At 41.3% G+C, this 18,941-nt stretch overlaps 1 protein-coding gene across 1 annotated transcript; it reads left to right on the top strand.

The window, feature by feature from the left end:
* The first annotated feature begins 7,222 nt into the window (after positions 1-7,222).
* Positions 7,223-8,935, top strand: LOC120524353 (piggyBac transposable element-derived protein 4-like). Its single transcript, XM_039746216.1, has one exon. It carries the CDS (start codon positions 7,223-7,225, stop codon positions 8,933-8,935), a length of 1,713 nt encoding a protein of 570 aa, XP_039602150.1.
* The last annotated feature ends 10,006 nt before the right edge of the window (positions 8,936-18,941 follow it).

Raw genomic sequence — 18,941 nt, forward strand, 5'->3', positions numbered from 1 at the left:
ATCTTTGATGACCAGAGATATTCGGGACCTCAATTTTTATGCCTCATCTGGAGGACGGTGCCATTTTTACAGCCCAGTGTCCCCATCACTGCGCTGGAACATTGGGATCCACATTCAGACCACAGGGTAAGCGCCCCTGCTGGCCACACCAACACCTTCTCCAGAGGCAACCCAAACTTTTTCTGGATCAGGGCCGTTGCTCACTTATTTGGTGCCCCAGGCAAGAAAATCTGCCTCCCTCTCACACCATCATACACAGAGACACACAAACACAATATGCTACTAACACAGGTTAATCACTTATTTAATAAAAAAAAAATGAATGTAAATAGATTCATAAAATAATAATAATACTATAATACCTAGAACTCATTTGCATGTAAATTGTGCATGTACCAAAACATACAAAACTTATAAAGAACAATAAAATAACAAAATAGAACCACTGTGCATGTAAATAACTTATTTAACAATCTTTATATAGAAAAAGGAAGCACAACAAATAAATAAAATTAGAAACACTTCAGTGGTAAATGGAGGGACTTAACATTGCAAATAAAAGTCTCTTTAAAGTCGGACACGCCTTGAGTTTCTTGCAGCAAATTCATTTATACCATCATCCTATGATGTATTCCTACACACATCTCTGTTGATGCTCCTCATTGCAAGGCCATTGAGACAGTTTTGTGTGTCCCTGCATAATGCAAGAGAGTGTATGTATTATATATAAATCCCTGGTGGTGCAGTGGCCCCAGTGTCCTTGCTGTACTGCCACTGCTCCTGCCTCTAAGACCCCCTTTGGTCAGGCTCACTCTCTCACCCGAGGTGGCGATGACAGCTGCCTGGACTCATTGAGTCACTCACCGAGTCGCTCACTCAGTCACAACACTGCACCCGGGTCAGCTGTCTCCCACCCTGTGGTGCTGCACTTAAAGAGGAGGAGGGGACTGGGACCCAGCTATGCGTCTATCTGGCAGGCTGTGCGCCACTTGGTAAGATCATGGGATGAGTCATGAGTCCTGGTGTTATTGGCAGCAGCTAACTGCTGAAGCTGAAGTGGCTGTGCCTCACTGTCAGGTTAGTGAGGATGCTGGCCGCATGTCGCACGAGAGGCTTGCACTCAGGTCTATGAAGCAACACACAACATAAACATGTCTTTCTGTTCCCGGACGGTCCAAACAAATTTTTCTAAACAAAATAAAGATAGGAATCGCTAATGAGGAGCTGCAGTAATGCACCCTGACCACTAGATTGCACCCTAGGCCCTTACCTGAACAACCTATGCCCAGAAATGGCCTTGTCCTTGGTGGTCGTGCATTGAAGTACTGGCCTGGCCTGAACAAACTTAGCTTCAGGTGTTGTGACCTCTTCTGAAGTACATGTGGTATGGCTGCTCTCTGGCCGTAACTTTATCTTGAGTTTTAGTTGATGCCGTTTAAGTATGCGTAACATTAAGCTAACGTTAGCGTAACCTCATCCTGCAAATCGGTGAGTCGCGTTTTATTTTGTTAGCAGAGCTGTAAAATGCATCCGTAAAATTTCAACTCTTCAATTAAATTACTACATAAAGTTAGTCAAAAGTATTTGTGAGTGTATCATTTAATAAGTTGCTAGCTAACTGGTTGATAAACGCTATGTTAGATCAATTTAGCTAATCTTGCTCCCCCTGTAAGAACATACTGATACGGCATTCTTGTAACATGACGTCACAGCGTGAGAGGTTGTGTTCGTTATCTTGACTTTGTTTTTCGCCTATTTATCTGATTATTCGCAGGAAACTTTAACATAGTTGGACAACCATAAATGTTAAAGCAGGGCATTTTGGCGAGAAGCATTAGGATGAAGCATGTTCTAGCAGGACCACTCAGCAGCAGTTGTCTCTATTTCAAGCATAATAGCCCATTTATTCAAATGTTTTTCAGACTGTTTAGCCTATTTGGTCTGACGTGCCAAATGTTCTGTTGTTCAATCTGTGGACATGAATCAAGTGCCATAGTGGCCTACGTAAAACACATGACAATACATAGCAATGTATAGCAATATCCCTATCTGACACTATAGGACCATTTGAAAATTTTCAGGTTTGTATTCAGACATCATAAGGATCATGAAACAGAGCCTAGATTGTGGACAGCTGCAGACCTAACATGCCATAAAGACTCTTGTAGTGCTGGTCCTAAAACAGTTACGACCCCTGGTCTCAGAACACGGGAATTCTCTGAAGTTTTTCTGTCAGACACATATAGGTGTGAAGGATGCTCTCATCAACATTCTCCCACTTGGACAAAGCTGGTACCACAGTTAGGATCATGTTCTTTGATTTTTCCAGTGTTTTTAACAACATTCTGGGAGAAAAGTGCAAGGCTTTGAACCTTGACACCCCCATAATAACCTGGATCGTGGACTACCTGATCAACAGACTGCAGATTGTAAAGCTCAGTGACCGTACATCAGAAATGGTGGTGTGTAATACTGGAACACCTCAGGGAACTGTTCTGTCTCCATTCCGGTTCACCCTTCTACACAACAGACTTCCAGCTCATTACCAGTACTTGCCATTTGCAGACATTTTCAGATGCCATCATAGGTTGCATTAATAATGGAGATGAATCAGAGTACCAGAAGGTTGTAGAAGACTTCATCTTGTGGTGTAGGAATAACAGCTTACAAGTCGACATCTACAAGACAAACGAGCTGGTGGTGGGTTTTAGGCATGCTAAAGTGCCTCTGAGACCAGTTACCATTCAGACAGAGGACATAGAAGTGGAGCAAAGCTACAAGTACCTCAAGGTCCACATCAACAGCAAACTTTATTTGTCTGACAACACAAGATGGGTCAGACTGGACTTGCTAAGGAGATTCGAGTCTTTTGATGTTTGCAGCAAGCTGCTGGACATGTTCTACCAGTCCATAGTAGCCAGTGTGATGTTCTACGCTGTGGTCTCCTAGGGAAGCAACCTGACCTCTAAAAGAAACACAATGCCTGAACAACCTGCTCCATCACAGGGCTAACCCTAGACACTCTGGAAGCTGTTGTGGAAAAGAGGATGGTGGCAAAATTAGATGTCATCTTGAAAAATCCCCTCCAGGAGGTGCTGTCTTGGAACACACTTAGCCACAGGTTCAGTCCACTATGGTGTGCTACAAAATGTTTCTGGAGGACTTTTCTGCCCACTGCCACCAGGTAATTCAATGCTTCCTCCCAGGGCACTCGTTAGGTTTATTTTGAAGTACCATTTTGAAATATCTGAGCAATATACATTTATTTATTTGTTTTTGATTGTTTGGTTGGTTGTTTTTTATTTTTGCATATTGATTGATTGACTGGCTATATTTGTCCTGTGAGTCTGTATCCTTGTTTTTATGTTTCGGCTGCTGTATGCATGTGAAATTCCCTTTGGGATTAATAACATCTAATCTAATCTAATCTAATTCTTTGAGTGTGCTTTATTCTCATCTTAAGGTGCATATTAAAATGGGACAGACAATTGCATGCCCTTTTAAGCACTGCTATAAAATATTGGTGGTAATGTCTAATTTTATGACTTACTTTTATGTCTCATGTGCAAAAGAAACTTTACTGGGCTCCATCACAGCCACAGCAGTTGTGAGTGTAGATCAGGGGTCGGCAAAGTTGGTCCTGGAGAGCCGCAGTGGCTGCAGGATTTCATTCCAACCCAGTTGGTTCATTAGAAACCAATCCTTGCCAACCTCAGACCTTATTTAATTTTATGGCTGGCTGGTCTGCAATGTTAGGTTCTTATTTTGTAGATTTTTTCCTTTCCAAGGGTATCATCCAAATGATTTGAAGCCTAAAACTGATCATTTTCAGTCTGCCACATTTTTCTGCTAAGTGTTTTATTAAATCAAACATGTGCATGATGAACACAAAGATGTAATTGGAAACAAGCTAGATGGAGAACTGCTGGCCGCTTTGTCATTTACATCTTATTGCTAATAACAACTCATTAACACACTGAATGCAGCTGTTTAAGACTGGAATAAGCAATTAAGGGTGGGGAGCCTTAACAAGCGAGACCACTAAAATGAAGCATCAAAATGTCACTTGTTAAGAAACTGGGTTGGAACAAAAACCTGCAGCCATTGCGGCTCTCCAGGACCGTCACTGCCTACCCCTGGTGTAGATGAATGCCATCCTAGCAGTGATTTGCAGTCTGATATGCAGATTGGTGCTGCTGTAAGTGGTGAGCAACTTGATGTTAGTCCAGAAAATATCGATGAGACCCTTATTTTGCTCTATTTTATCTTAAATTACAAGCAAGCCATTCAGACAATTGTTGAAGACTTGCAGTCCATACACGACCTTAGTCTCTCCTCCCATTTAGTTTTCAAGCTGAAGGCAAAGTTAGTTATACTTGAGGTTCCTATTGGCGTTTTTCCACTGCATAGTACGGCACGACACGGTTCAGTTCAGCTCACTTTTGGGGGGTTTTCCACTGGGAACAGTACCTGGTACCTGGTCCTTTTTTTAGTACCACCTCAGCCGAGGTTCCAAGCGCCGAACCGTTACCAAAACGTGACGTGTAAACTGCTGGTCACTGATTGGCCGGAGAAAATCGTCATTACTGCGTCACTGGCTATTCTTTTCATTATACACGCGGAAGTTTTTGTCCCGTCTCTCCATCGCTGGACGCAGTTTGTTGCATAAGTGGATGAATGTTTCTTCAGACATTTGAAAGTTCTCCAGCCACTGAGTGTTTGTAAAACCGGGAACAATCACATCCCACCACTCTGAAGCATGGTTAAATGTCCAAACAGATGGTCTGTTGCAACGACATTTTGGCAAAATGTGGAAGATCTGTAATATACAGAATCAGCATTTTAATGTTACACTGGCAGTTAAGTTCATTTTATGCTTTGCAACAGTGATAAAAGTTAGCTAGTGATGTGCTTTTTTTAAATGCTTACCCTTGCGCGTCGTCGAGCTAAAGTGTTGTCGTTGTCTGCGTGTTGTTGTAAAAGTTCCACGGTGTCACGGCAGTAGAGGCGCAACTATAACGACACGTGAATAATCCGCCCACTCTAAAGCGGTACTAAACTGCAGTCGAAACGCAAACCGAGCCGAACTGAGCCGAACCAAGGTGAGCTGTACTGAACCGTGCTGTGCCGTACTATGCAGTGGAAAAGCGCCTTTAGACTACTATGAGGACTGTGATTGAGAGAATCGCTTCCAAAATGGCTCGTCCTGCCTCTTAACCCATATGTTATTCTCACAGCTCTGTTCTTTTTGGTTCTTTTTTTTCACCTTCATTTTTTTCATGCCAGCTCCCCTTTATATGTCTCTGCAGACGCAGCACCTCAGTTGATGAAGCAATTGAGACAGACCGCACCCTCACATGCATATGTGTTTTCCCACAGTTACCTTACCAACCTCCCACAGCTGTGCGAACACGCACACCCACGGAGATCGAGCTGCTTCATTCAACTATTTATTTATTTAAAAATCGGCTGCCTTTTTCTGTGCTGTGGACCCACTATACCACACAGCCCCTGAGTGTCGGCCGCATGCTCCCCAAGGGAATCTCCTTCTGACTGCCTGCCTCCTCTCTTCATCTTCACTTCTCCTCTTTTGTGCCATGTCGATTGCCTACCTTCCTTCATGGGTGCAGCACCTCGATTATGGCCTGCGGAAAGCCAATGAAGCAATTAAAAGAGAACAGACCGTCACGTGCAGGCGTGCTTCGTCTCAATCACCCCAACAACCTCCTGCAGATGCATGAGCACACACACCCATGGAGATTTATTTATTTAAAACAGACTAACGGCTTAGCCGCGGACCAGCTATACCATAATTTCAGTTTAACTCTTTGAGGGCTGAATATATTTTCCAAAAAAGTCAGTTTTCTGAAAAGTACACAAAGCAATGTTGTCACACATAGGTCAACATAAAACGACTGTTACTGTGGCTGCTGTTGGCACCCATTTGTTGCTTCTGCTGGCTGCTCAGGGGCAACTCGACAGCCCGCAGGAATGTGCGGTGGGCAGGCTGTCTGGCTGTCTTTGTACAGCAGGTGGGTGGCAGTGGCAGTTGCAGTGTGATACAATCTGGTTTGTAGCTCTTGTCATGGTAAGTGGCGGTCCTCCAAGATGAACGTTGCTGTAGGCACATCGAAAACACAAACATGTTCAGCACCACGATCAGCTGATGGCGGTGTCTCACTTTGATTTTTGATCTCCATCTCCAGATTGCTTGCATTAAAATTGCAGTCCGACAGGTCAGAGTCCGATTCAGCGATAATACGCTAATTTGCTTTGCGCATTCAGTTTGGTCTCTCGCCAGATGTCGATGCCATTTTAGAGGTCATTTGCTACTCATACACGTGCAGGGAATCGAAATCAAATCGACAAAGCTAACTTTCCTTCTAGCAAAGAGAGCCAAACTAAAATGGAATGGCGAGTTTTGTCGCCGTTTACAGCCAATTACCATCTACTACCTCTGAATTTTAACAAAAGTTGACATCCACCTTGGAAGAGTTAATTATCTAGTGTGAAATAACTAGCCGGACACACAACTAGGGTTTGGGGCAGCCACCCGTGTAGTTTCCCTGGCTGAAAAAGGCTTTAGTTTGTGCTCAATGTGTACAAGTTAGAGTCCAAAACAGAACTGGTCAAGTATGGAGGATGAGGGGATTTTATAGGCAGTTCGCAGGAAGTGACGTCCTCGAGGCTGGGACAGGAAGTGACGTCCTGGGGGCTGGGACAGGAAGTGACATCCTCGAGGCTGGGACAGGAAGTGATGTCCTCAGGAACGGGACAGGCAGGATTTCTCGTATTTGGTCTGCGGAGAGAAAAGACAGAGGTTTATCACAACCCACCGCCCCCTTGCCTGGCGTGAAATTGGCATTTTCTTGTCCCTTTTCTTGACTCCCAAGTGCACGTGTGTAACACTAGGTAATGCTGCCAATGACAGACCTTTTGAGTGATAAACTAAGTGGACATTCTGTCCAAAACTGCCGTCTGATGAGAATGTTAACCTCTTAACCGCCCTCTGCCGGATATATCCGGCATTGTAGCTTTATTGCTGACGCCTTACTGCCGGAATTATCTGGCACATTTGCTTATGGTTATAATGCCTGGCACGTAGTATAACTAACGGTATGGCGTGGGTATTATTACTACATTGTATTTCGAGAACTCTATGGTTGTATTGGGCGGAAATAACCGTTCTTTACTTTGTGATTCGGAAGTGAAAGTTGTGAATATGGCGAAACGTAAACTGACTTCAAGTGAGGTTTTGCAGGCGATTTTGGACAATAATTCTGATCACGATTTTAGCAGTACTGAAGAAGATTTTAGCGACAATGATGATCAGCAACGTGCGCTGCATGATACTGTGAATGACGACGCATCGGATGATAGCGATGAGTGGGTGTATCCGCAGCATCTCAACTGGACTGCTGCCCGTGGTGAACTACCATTTCTGTATCCATTTGAGGCAACGTGTGGGTTTACTGTTGATGTAAACAATTACACTGCTAAACAGTTTTATGAGCTGTTTGTGTCACCTGACTTGATCAGACATTTTGTTCATCAAACAAATCTGTATGCAGCACAGTTTATTGAGAAAAATCCCAATTTACCTCCACATTCCCGTGTTCATGCTTGGGTAGACACTGATGAAAACGAAATGAAAAAATTCATTGGGATTTTGATGTTGATGGGAATAATCAGAAAACCAGATATTGAAATGTACTGGTCTACAGATCCTATGTATGCAACACCTATTTTTGTAACTATCATGAAACGTAACCGATTCTCTTTGCTGCTGAAATTCTTTCATTTGAATGACAACAGCAATGAGCCAGATAAGAAAGATCCAAACCGTGACCGCTTGTTCAAGCTACGTCCTTTGATTGACCATTTATTTGAAACATTTCAGTTACCCTACGTACCAGGCCCGTCAGTTGCAGTTGATGAAAGTTTATTGTTGTGGAAGGGCCGCTTACAGTTTCGACAGTATCTACCATTGAAAAAGGCACGGTTTGGTATCAAGATGTTTTGCTTAGCTGAGAATTCAGGTTACATTTATAGATTTCGTGTATACACTGGCAAAGAGGATCCTATGAGTAGTATTTCAGCAGTGTTGCCAGACGAATGTAAGGACTTTGGACTTTCAGAGAAGATTGTTGTGTACCTTGCCCTACCACTATTGGACAATGGGTACACCATTTGGATGGATAACTGGTACTCCAGTTGTAGGCTGTTCCATTACCTTCATCATCGTAAAACTACAGCATGTGGCACAATTCGTTCTAACAGGGTCCCTCCAGAAGTTCGCAATTCAGCGCCAGCACCGGGTCAGCACATTGCATACCGCAGTGGCCCATTGTGCCTGAAATTTCGAGACAAGAAAGATGTTCACATGCTAACAACTCAGCACAATGAGTCTGTGCAGGAGGCTCCCCGCAGAAGAGGACGCCCATCACCTACTAATGTCCGTTACAAGCCACAATGCATCATTGAATATAACAGCAACATGGGTGCTGTTGACAAGCAGGACCAAGTATTGGAACCCTATTCGGCTGCAAGAAAAACTATGAAGTGGTATAAAAAGTTATCAGTTCATCTGCTCCAAATGGCAATGCTGAATGCTCACATTCTGTACCAGAAAAATGGAGGCACAAAAACATTTCTGCAGTTTGAACATGACGTCATTGCAGACTTCATTTTCTCTGGTGAGGAACAACATGCAGAGAGAGTAGAAGCAGTGGTGAGGCTCACAGAACGTCACTTTCCGGACAAACTCGAACCAACAACAACTTGGACCAAGCCACAGGCACGCTGTCGTGTATGTTCAAAGAAGGGTCAACGTAGAGACGTCAAGACCTTCTGCTCAAAGTGTCCCAGCAATCCAGGACTTTGTGCAGTTCCCTGCTTTGGCCTGTGGCACAGCAAACTCAAATACTGGGAATGAAACTATGATTGACCAAACTACTTTGATAGCTTTTGACTGTTCCGTTTTGTAGTAGACACTAAATCCATAAGCCTGAGAAAATGTACATTTTTGTGTTTTATTACGTGTTTGCCCATTTCTAGAACTTGCACAACATTTAGTGGCAAATACTGCTTGAATAAATGTAAAAAAGTAAAAAAACGGAAATTGTTCAGATTTCACCCGGCGTGGGGAATATTTAGGGTGTTGGCGGTTAAAGGGTTAACAGTGTGGATTAGAGAGAAAACTGAATCTTCCAATGAAAATAAAATATGGCAGCCCAATCTGCACTAATTTGTGCACCCCAATCTCCACTGGCCTTATTGCTGAATATCCACATTTCAGAAAACATGCTTTTTCTAATCATAGACTTAAACCTAAACATCATTATATAAGCCATTACCCAGAGCTCATCATCTGCTTTTGCTCGCTTACCTGCGTGTGAGATCTGAGAGTAAGCACACGTACTTCAAACGGTGCGTAAGGAGATTAGTTAATTTTAAAAATCTGTGCTCATCTCTCATACATCTGCTTTTCCAGGCATTTCTTAGTGCTGACGATCTCTTCCCACCTGTCATTACAGTGAATAAAGCAACAGAGTGATAACAATGATGCCATCAGAAAATCAGTATCAAGCTAATTTTCAGCCAGCAAATGTGAAAGGCACAAAATATAAAGAAAAGTACATTTATTTAGCCAACACCTTTGTCTAAAGCAGCTTACAACATCGGAGATACAAATGGTTACATTTCTTTTCTTTTTTCCAATTGGAGCACAGGCGGGTGAAGTGTCATGCTCAGCATCACTTCAGGGCTTGAAGTCTAAAGTCTTAGCCACCACGCCACACTGCCATACAGGTAGACGTACTGAGGGGCTTGTCTTTGGAAAGATTCTTAAGATAGTTATTCCCAGTAATTCACTCAAATGTATGATGGCTTGCATCTCCATAACAGCAACAACATTTATTTTTATAGCACATTTTCATTTATACAAATGATGTAGCGCAAAGTGCTTTACAGGATGAAGAAAGGAAAAAGAAAAAATATAAAAATTTGAATTAACAAAGAATAAAGTAAGGTTTGATGGCCAGGGAGGACAGAAAAAAACAAAAAAATCCAGAGCGCTGGAGAAAATAAAAAAACAAAATCTGCAGGGGTTCCAAGGCCGCAAGACCACCCAGCCTCCACTGAGCATTCTACTTAACATCAATGATCTCAATCAGTCCTCATGGCTTTCAGGCTTCGTTGATGACGGTCATGTAAACCCCTGGCCTCCAATGCATCAACACAGGGACTGCACGGTGCCCTGATCAGGTGGTGGTGTAGATCACCACCACAGAAAACCGGATAAAGAACAGCAGAGGATGTAGGGGTTAGTACGGATGTTGAGACATGATAAAACACGATCATTCAATGCATATACAGGATTTCATGGTTACATTAAAATGAAGCTATGAGAAAGCCATGTTAAAATAATTTTAGTTTTTAGCAGTTTGTTAAAGTGATCCACCGTATTAGCCTGGCGAATTTCTATCGGTAAGCTATTCCAGATTTTAGGTACGTAACAGCAGAAGGCCGCCTCACCACTTCTTTTATATTTATCTCTTGGAATAATAAGCAAACCCTCATTTGAAGATCTAAGGTTACCATTTGGAGTGTAAGGTGAAAGACATTCTGAAATATAGGATGAAGCGAGATTATTTAAGTCTTTGTAAACCATAAGCAGTATTTTGAAGTCAATTCTAACTGACACAGGTAACCAGTGTAGTGACATCAAAACTGGGGTGATGTGCTCGGATTTTCTTTTCCTAGTTAAGATTCTAGCAGCTGCATTCTGCACTCGTTGTAACCGATTGATGTCTTTTTTTGGGTGGTCCTGAGAGTAGTGCTTTACAGTAACCTAGTCGACTAAAAACAAAAGTGTGAATACATTTCTATAAAGGATCTAACTTTTGCTATATTTCTTAGGTGAAAAAATGAAATGCTGTCCTAGTGATCTGATTAATATGTGATTTAAAATTTAGGTCAGAGTCAATAATTACCCCTAAATTCTTTACCTCTGTCTTAAATTTGAATCCTAATGCATCAAATTTATTTCTAATACCCCTATTATATCTATTTTTGCCAATCACTAAAATTTCTGTTTTTTCCTTATTTAGTTTGAGAAAATTACTACTCATCTATTCAGAAACACAAGTAAGACATTATATCAGTGAATCAAGAGAGTCGAGGTCATCAGGTGCTATTGATAAATAAAGTTGTGTCTCATCAGCATAGCTGTGGTAGCTCACGTTATGCCTTGAAATAATCTGACCTAATGGAAGCATGGAGATGGAACAGAGCAGTGGACCCTGGAGAGATCCTTGTGGAACACCATATAGAATATCAGGGGTCTTTAAGTATAATTACCTCAACTAACAAAGAATTTTGTACCTGCCAAGTAAGAGTCAAGCCAATTTAAGACACTGCCAGAGAGGCCCACCCATTGACTATTTCTAAGAATAATGTGATCAATGGTATCAAATGCGGCACTCAGATCTAAGAGGATGAGAACAGATAGACGACCTCTGTCTGCATTTACCCACAAGTTATTTACTACTTTAACTCGTTCAGGGCTGATGTCGACTTTTGTCAAACTTCAGGAGTAGAGGACGGTAATCAGCTGTAAACTGCAACAAAACTCACCCTTACATTTTGCTTGACTCTCTTTGCTAGAAGGAAAGTTACATAGCTTTGTTGATTTAACCTCGATTCCCTACACGTTTGTGAGTAGCGAAGAGCAAACAACCTCTAAAATGGCACCAACATCTGGCAAGAGACCAAAGTGAATGTACAAAGCAAAATACTCCATGGACCTTTTACGTAATTTCGTTGAATAGGGCTCTGACTTGTCGGACTCCGAGTTGGATGCAAGTAATCTGGAGATGGATATCAAAAACAAAAGTGAGGTACCAGCTTCCTCTGATCGGTCCCCAGCTGATCGTGGTACTGAACATTTATGTGTAGCTGATGCGCCTACAGAACCATTTGCCTGGCAGGACCACTTATGATGACAAGAGGTACAAACTAGATTGTGTCACACTGCAACAGTCACCATCACCCACCTGCTGTGTGAAGACAGCCAGGCAGCTGGCCCACCATGAATTCCTGCTGACCATCGAGGCGCCCCCTGTGCAGCCACTGGTGCCAGAAATGCCGAACATACGCCAACAGCAGGCACAGAACATAGCAACAGATGTTTTATGTTAACTTATGTGTGAAACCATTGCTATTTGTGCTTTTTTGGAAAAATTGAGAAATTTGTCAAGAACGGTGTGTTTATTTATAATAAGAGTGAAAATATTTGCACGCCAAAAAAGAGGAAAATGCATACCTCAGAAATTGATATCAGATTTATAAAACCTGGTATGCGCACATTTCTACTTAATTTACTGTTTATAAATTAAAATCACCTTGTAAATTTGGATACTTGAGCACACCTCACACATCCATATATGGAGCATGCTAATAAGCCTCATACATATGCAGTTACAATGCTGCCGAACTTGATTGGGTGGTAGATCATGCGTAGCATTGTGACACCTTTCTTCTGCATTCTGGGGGACAGGGAAAGACATGACAGTGGGTAGCTGCTGTCACCATTGGTTCATGTAATGATCCAATGAATAGTACAGGCCATATGAAACCTCGAGTGTTCAGTCACTGACTATCAGGGAGTTTTTATACGTTTTTTACAGGTTATTTTCTGGCTCTATTCTTCAGCTGCATAGCAGTATTGGGGTTTTTGACTTCATGGAATCCTTTGTTTTTTTTGATTCAATGCTGCGTTCTGAAGTTCATTTTCAATTTAGGCCATTTTCTGCCACTATCCTGTGTTTTGTTCAGCTTTGCTAAATTGACAAGTTTTGCTCAGTAAGGGCCATGGCTTCAGAGGTCGTGATCCTGCCAGTCATCAGGACAAAAAGGTCATTCCAGGTTTGCTTCCTTATCCGACTACTGAGATTCCAAATCCCTTACATTTCATCAATTCGTGTTCGTTCTTGTGGTGGGTTTTTGTTCTCTTGCTTTAGACCCTTGGACCAGAAGCATACAACTAAGACAACAATGGAGTAGCTTTTGGACGAGTCTCTTACTGTTCTTGATTGCCCAAGCCAAAGCCCAGACTTTATTTAAAATTCCTTTTCATTAAATGAAATATTTGAAGTAATACATGGCAGAGAATTTTTGGGCTTGCTGTTTTTGGATATCTAGGTATTCCTTGAGGGTGTAGATCTTTGCTATTTTACAGTTGTGGGTGCCTGTTTTGTTTCTTCGGCTATAGTTCTCTTTTAATAAGCCCTCATTCTGCTTTACCATTGGTCTCGTGTCTCACTGTTGTGGCCCCCACAGTCACCTTACATATTTCTTATTTAATTAGCGTGTTAGAGAGAGATTAGCCTTGCAAGAAGTCAACTTCTTAAAAAAGTGAAGTAATAATTATTTACTAAATGCAAGATAGTTGAAAATGTAAGTACAGAAAAAGACATGAAGGGGCTGCTAAACAATTTTTATAAGGCAAAAATCTCAAAACGCAAACAAATCTAATCAAGCTAAAGAACAAAATGAACCCCATGAGAATGTGTGTGAGGCTGTATCCATGAATGGGACCTACAATGGACTGGCGCCTTGTCTTGGGCTAGATCCTGCCTTGAACTAAACTCTACCACATTCCGTGATCCTGAGTTGGATTAAGCACACGTTGGGCAAGGTTTACGTTAAACAAATTAAAGATAAATGATCAGGAATTTGACAAGGCTATAGGGCACAATGTTCGAGCACACTCTGAACGCTGAGCTTTTCTTAACTTTCCTGCAGATCAGGCACATTAGGCGGAGTGGTGGCTCTGAGGCTAGGGATCTACAGCACCGATTGGAAGGTTGCCGGTTCGAATCCTGTAAATTCCACTCTGTTCAACTCTTGAGCAAGGCCCTTGACCTGCTATTGCTCTGTCCTGAGTATGACGTTAACCTGCAAGCAGGTCCTCCAACATTCAGGGAAAACTCAGGGGTTGGGGGCAGAATTGGTACTCCAGCCACTGTAAAAAATGAATACCCACGTTCCACGCCATTTGAACTTGTGTGGTGTTGAGGTGTCACCCATTGCACGGCTGCACTTGGGTCCTAATTTGGGATCCTGTGGTGGGTGTGACAGTGTGCTCTATCAGCGGATGCTCCCACCCTAGACCCTAGAGACCCTAAGATAGGAAACCTATCAATTTAAATTGTTCTCAATACAAATTACGTTTTTTAAAATTTTTTTATTGATTTTTACGGTTTGTCCTGTTTCCCTACTACATGGGTGGAGCCGTGGGGGGACAGCTAGTACTCTACAAGAGAGTACAGCACTATCCTGCCTTACACGACTCCAAAACAACCTAAAAATAAGTCAAATCATTTCAACACGCATGCTGTCACTCCGTGTTCAGATCTTGGTTTGGCTTTTCACAAAGTCACATGGTCATGACGAAAGTGTGCCCGGGCCCAGAATTTTAAGTGTGGTGTTAGTGCAGGCCAACGGTGGAGAAGGGATGGGGGACAATCGCACTGGGGCACGGTAAAGAACAAATGAACGTGCCTAGTGTCTGTACCCCCTTAGAGTCCTTAGGTGCATTTTTGCAAACTCCAAATGGGTTTTTAGTTGTTCTGTACTGAGACACAGCTTCTGTTTTGCCATAAAATCTCCAATTAGAGGTGTTTTGCAGTGGTGTAGTTGTCTTTCTGGAAGTTTCTTCAGTTTCCGCACAAGTTCCCTGATGCTCATTCAGAGTGACCACCAGGTTTTTGATCACCTCTCTTACCAGGTCCCTTCACCCTCAATAACTCAGTCATGGTTGTCCTCAATTATTCCATGTTGGAATTTTGAAGGCCACTGTGCTTTTGGGAACCTTCAAAGCTGCAGGAATTGTTTTGCAGTTTTCTCCAGATCTGACCCTCGACATTATCCTGTCTCTAAGCTGAACTGGCATTTCCTTTACCCCCGTGATACACATGGTCAAGTGTGGGATCTTCTACAGACAGGTGTTGCCTTTCTTAATCTGAACACAGGTGGACTCCAAGCCTCTCAGAATTGATCGATGGAATTGGATGCGCCTTGGACAAACTTCAGTTGCCGTAGCAAAGGGTCTGAATACTTGCGTCAATGTGAGATGTAATTTTTTTTTAATTGTTTTTACACTTGTTGCACCACTGCCTCAGCATTTAAGCCACTGCATTGACAGTCCTAATATAAGAGACTAAAGAGGCCTCAAGACCAGCTTCTCCATGTTCCTGGGACACTCAAGAGATCACTGGGCTGGCAGTCTTAGTTCAGGTTTTCATAAATCTCCTCATGATAATGGTGGAATAAAATGTGGAAGGAAAACACAGCAATCTGCTAAACTGTGCGGTTTTGTTGCTTGGTTAAGTCCACGATAAAGGATTTTCAATGACGGTGTCTGTTTTAGGAGCCGTTTTGTTTGCGCGGCCTTGGCGGAGCCAACCTACAATTCCTTTTGTCTTCCTCTCCAGTGACATCTGAAGCTGGTGAAGGTGCAGTCTTCTGTCTTTAGGTTTGGGATTATTAATGTAGTTATTGACCATTAGCAAGAAGATCGTAAATCCAAAGAATCCAACCACGCAAACGGTGTACCAAGGGCTGGTGCTACTGGCTGGAGGACTGGTGCTGGAAGTGGTGGTGTTGCTGCTGCTGCTGCTCTGGTTCTGCACAACCTTCCACAAGATGGGCTCCAGCTGAGTCCAGTTAAAGGGAATCATTCTTTCAGTGTGTCACCTATGAACAGAAACATTGAGTATTACTGTATTTATCTCATTAGGCTTTGGTTATTAAAATCCGTTTAAATAGAGGATGTAATCTCTATGAGTATGGCAGAGCCCAAGGGCAAGTGCTATGGTAAACTACCAGGCTTAGAATGTACGCATCACGTTCTTAAACACACATTTATTTGTTAAAAAAAAGGAAGGGTTTAGGAAAATCAGGGATTGTAATTTATAAATTCATTATTTAACATAAATAGACCAACAATACGACAATAGCATAATAACAGTGTTCAACAATTCATTCTAAATGCATTATTCTACATTAAGAGGGTAGTTCTGGGCAATACACCAATTAATCTGGTATACCACAAGAAATTCTGGCTTTCGAGAAAACTGTTTTACCATTATGCTAAAAAGTAGTGGAAAACCAAGGAATACGTTTAACCATAAAACACAAAGCGTGCATACAAAAGGAACTGGGAAAATCGATTTTGTGTCAGTCAGAAATGTGGGCTTAGGGAGCGCTTTACAGGTTTGAGCTGAGTGAACACTGGGAGGGAATTATGTGAGAAACCACCACTAACTTTTATGTTTTCTGTTTCCTTAACATACAGGAGAAGAACATTAGAACAATTCAGAGGAGAACAGGCCATTCGGCCCAACACAGCTCGCCAGTCCTGTCCGCTTAATTCTTCTAAAATAACATCGTCTAGTTTTGAAAGTCCCTAACGTCTTACTGTCTACCACACTACTTGCTCACTTATTCCGTGTGTCTCCGGATCTCTGGGTAAAGAAAAACTTCCTAATATTCTCCTTAACAAGTCTCCAACTGTGTCTCCTTGTTCTGGATAAACACATTTTAAATTTGCCGTCTCGATCCACTGGACTAATTCCCTTTATAATTATAAACACTTCAGTCATGTACCCTCTTAATCTTCTTTTGCTTTAACTGTAAAGGCTTAGCTCTTTTAATCTTTCCTCATAACTCATCCCCTGTAGCCCTGAATCAGCCTAGTCGCTCTTCTCTGGACCTTTTCTAGTGCTGTTATGTCCTTTTTGTAGCCTGGAGACCCCAACTGCACCCAGTACTCCAGATGAGGCCTCACCAGTGTGTTATAAAGCCTTAGCAGAACCTCCTGTGACTTGTACTCCACACATCAAGGCGCTATATAACCTGACATTCTGTTAGCCTTCTTAATGGCTTCTGAACTCTGTCTGGCAGTTGATAGCTTAGAGTCCACTATGACTCCTAAATCCTTCTCATAAGGCGTACTCTCGATTTTCAGACCACCCATTGGGTATTAAAACCTAACATTTTTACTTCTTTTGTGTAATGCTTGACATTTACTAACATTAAATTTCATCTGCCACAAATCTGTCCAAGGCCTACATGCTGACCAAGTCCTTCAGTGTTGATTTAACAGATTATCTGTCAATCCACTTAGCTTACTATCATCTGCAAATAAGAAAACCCCAGCACACCACTGAGGTCACTTCCTTTGTCCACAAAGCCACACCCATTCCGGTGTCCTCATCATATAAATGAACCCCTCACCAAAAATATGCACACACTACTGATGGGCATTTTGCTTCACTTTATTGTTTCGATTCTGATGAACTACCCGATTTAGTGAATCAATACATTTTATTTGTTTAATTCATCCATAATAATAAACAAATATTTTTCAGGATTGAATGAATTACAAAGTAAATATTTGTTTAATTATAAAATATAATTTATATGTATTATATTATACAGTACATTAGACATGCTGGTAATTCAGATCATATTATATTAACCCCTTTAAAAGCACAAAGCATGATAATATAATGGAAATGCATATTTAAAATAAAACACTAAGTTTAAGAATCAAAAGGCAACAAGAATTGTATGACAGGTTCTCGGGTAATGATTCAGTGATTCACTTCACCAGTCAAGTGAATGAGAACTGCATGACTCGATCTTCGATAATGATTCATTTCACGAAAAAAAAAAAAAATGAAGAAGAATCATTTGACTCAATCATGAATCAAGTGAATGATAATCGAGTGACTGATTCAAGATTTAAATGAACGAGTATTGTGTGGCTCGTTTTCAGGTAACGATTCAGTTCGTGAATGAAATGAACAAGGATCGAGTGACTTATTTGTGATTGAAATGGGCGAAAAACGTGCGAGTAATTTGTGATTCGAATGAATAGGTATTGTGTAACTTGTTCTCGGGTAATAATTCCCTTTACACTCAAGAGAATTAGTGAATGATATATGCTTGGTGCATTCAATGAGCCAAAAAAAATCTGTGCTAAAGTAAAGTTGAAAGCAGATAATCGTTAGAAATTAGAATAAAATTTTATGAGGTTTAGTTTTGTGTGACTAATTTGTTAAATGTATAGAAGAACATAAACGTATAAGTTTAATATTATGTTTAGATAGATAGATTCTGTTTAAGACTATTCAAATATCGAACTGTACAAAACAATCTTAGTGAATGTGTTGTTACTGTATTGTACCCGTGTGACAAATGAGACAAAAAAATCAATGACAGAGTTCTCGTTCACTGATAAAGACTTAGTTTTAGCTAGAAAAAATCAAAAATGAAGTGAATGAGAATCATTAATCAGATTGACAGTACACTTACATGAGTTTTAAACATCTAAATGAAAGAGGCTGACGGCCTCATGCTCGCACTCCTATTGAGCTCTATTGAATCGATTCACTCGTCTTCGCAAATTGATTCCCATGTTTCACTGATAAACGTTATTCAAACAGAACTCAACAGATATTTTTTTATGTTTTTAAAGATTTTTTCTGGGGTTAAAAACAAAGGATATTACTCCCTAAATGTCTTGTCCACACTTCTATGTTTACCTGTGCTATTTTCTGCAGCTGTGAAAAGCAGCTAATCTTTAACACACTCACAAAATCAATTTTATATTTACCTTTTGTGGAAGAATGCAGTACATTTTTACTTTCTCGTATGCGAAATATTGGGAAAGTATTGTAATCGTCCAAAAATTCAACTTTGAGATTTTGATGAATCTTGATATTTCAGATCTCCCCAAATCCAAATCCCAATTACTTTCTCGTATGGAAAGTATTGTAATCATCCAAAAATTAGATTTTGAGATTTTTATGAATCTCGACATTTTAGACCTCCCTGAGTCCGATTTACTTTCTCGTATGGAAAGTATTGTA

This window comes from Polypterus senegalus, chromosome 2 (genome assembly GCF_016835505.1).
Source record: "Polypterus senegalus isolate Bchr_013 chromosome 2, ASM1683550v1, whole genome shotgun sequence".
In the NCBI taxonomy this organism is placed as follows: Eukaryota; Metazoa; Chordata; class Cladistia; order Polypteriformes; family Polypteridae; genus Polypterus; species Polypterus senegalus.

Coding starts and splice junctions, on each gene's coding strand:
- LOC120524353 (XM_039746216.1), top strand. CDS start 7,223: ATGGCGAAACGTAAACTGACTTCAAGTGAGGTTTTGCAGGCGATTTTG.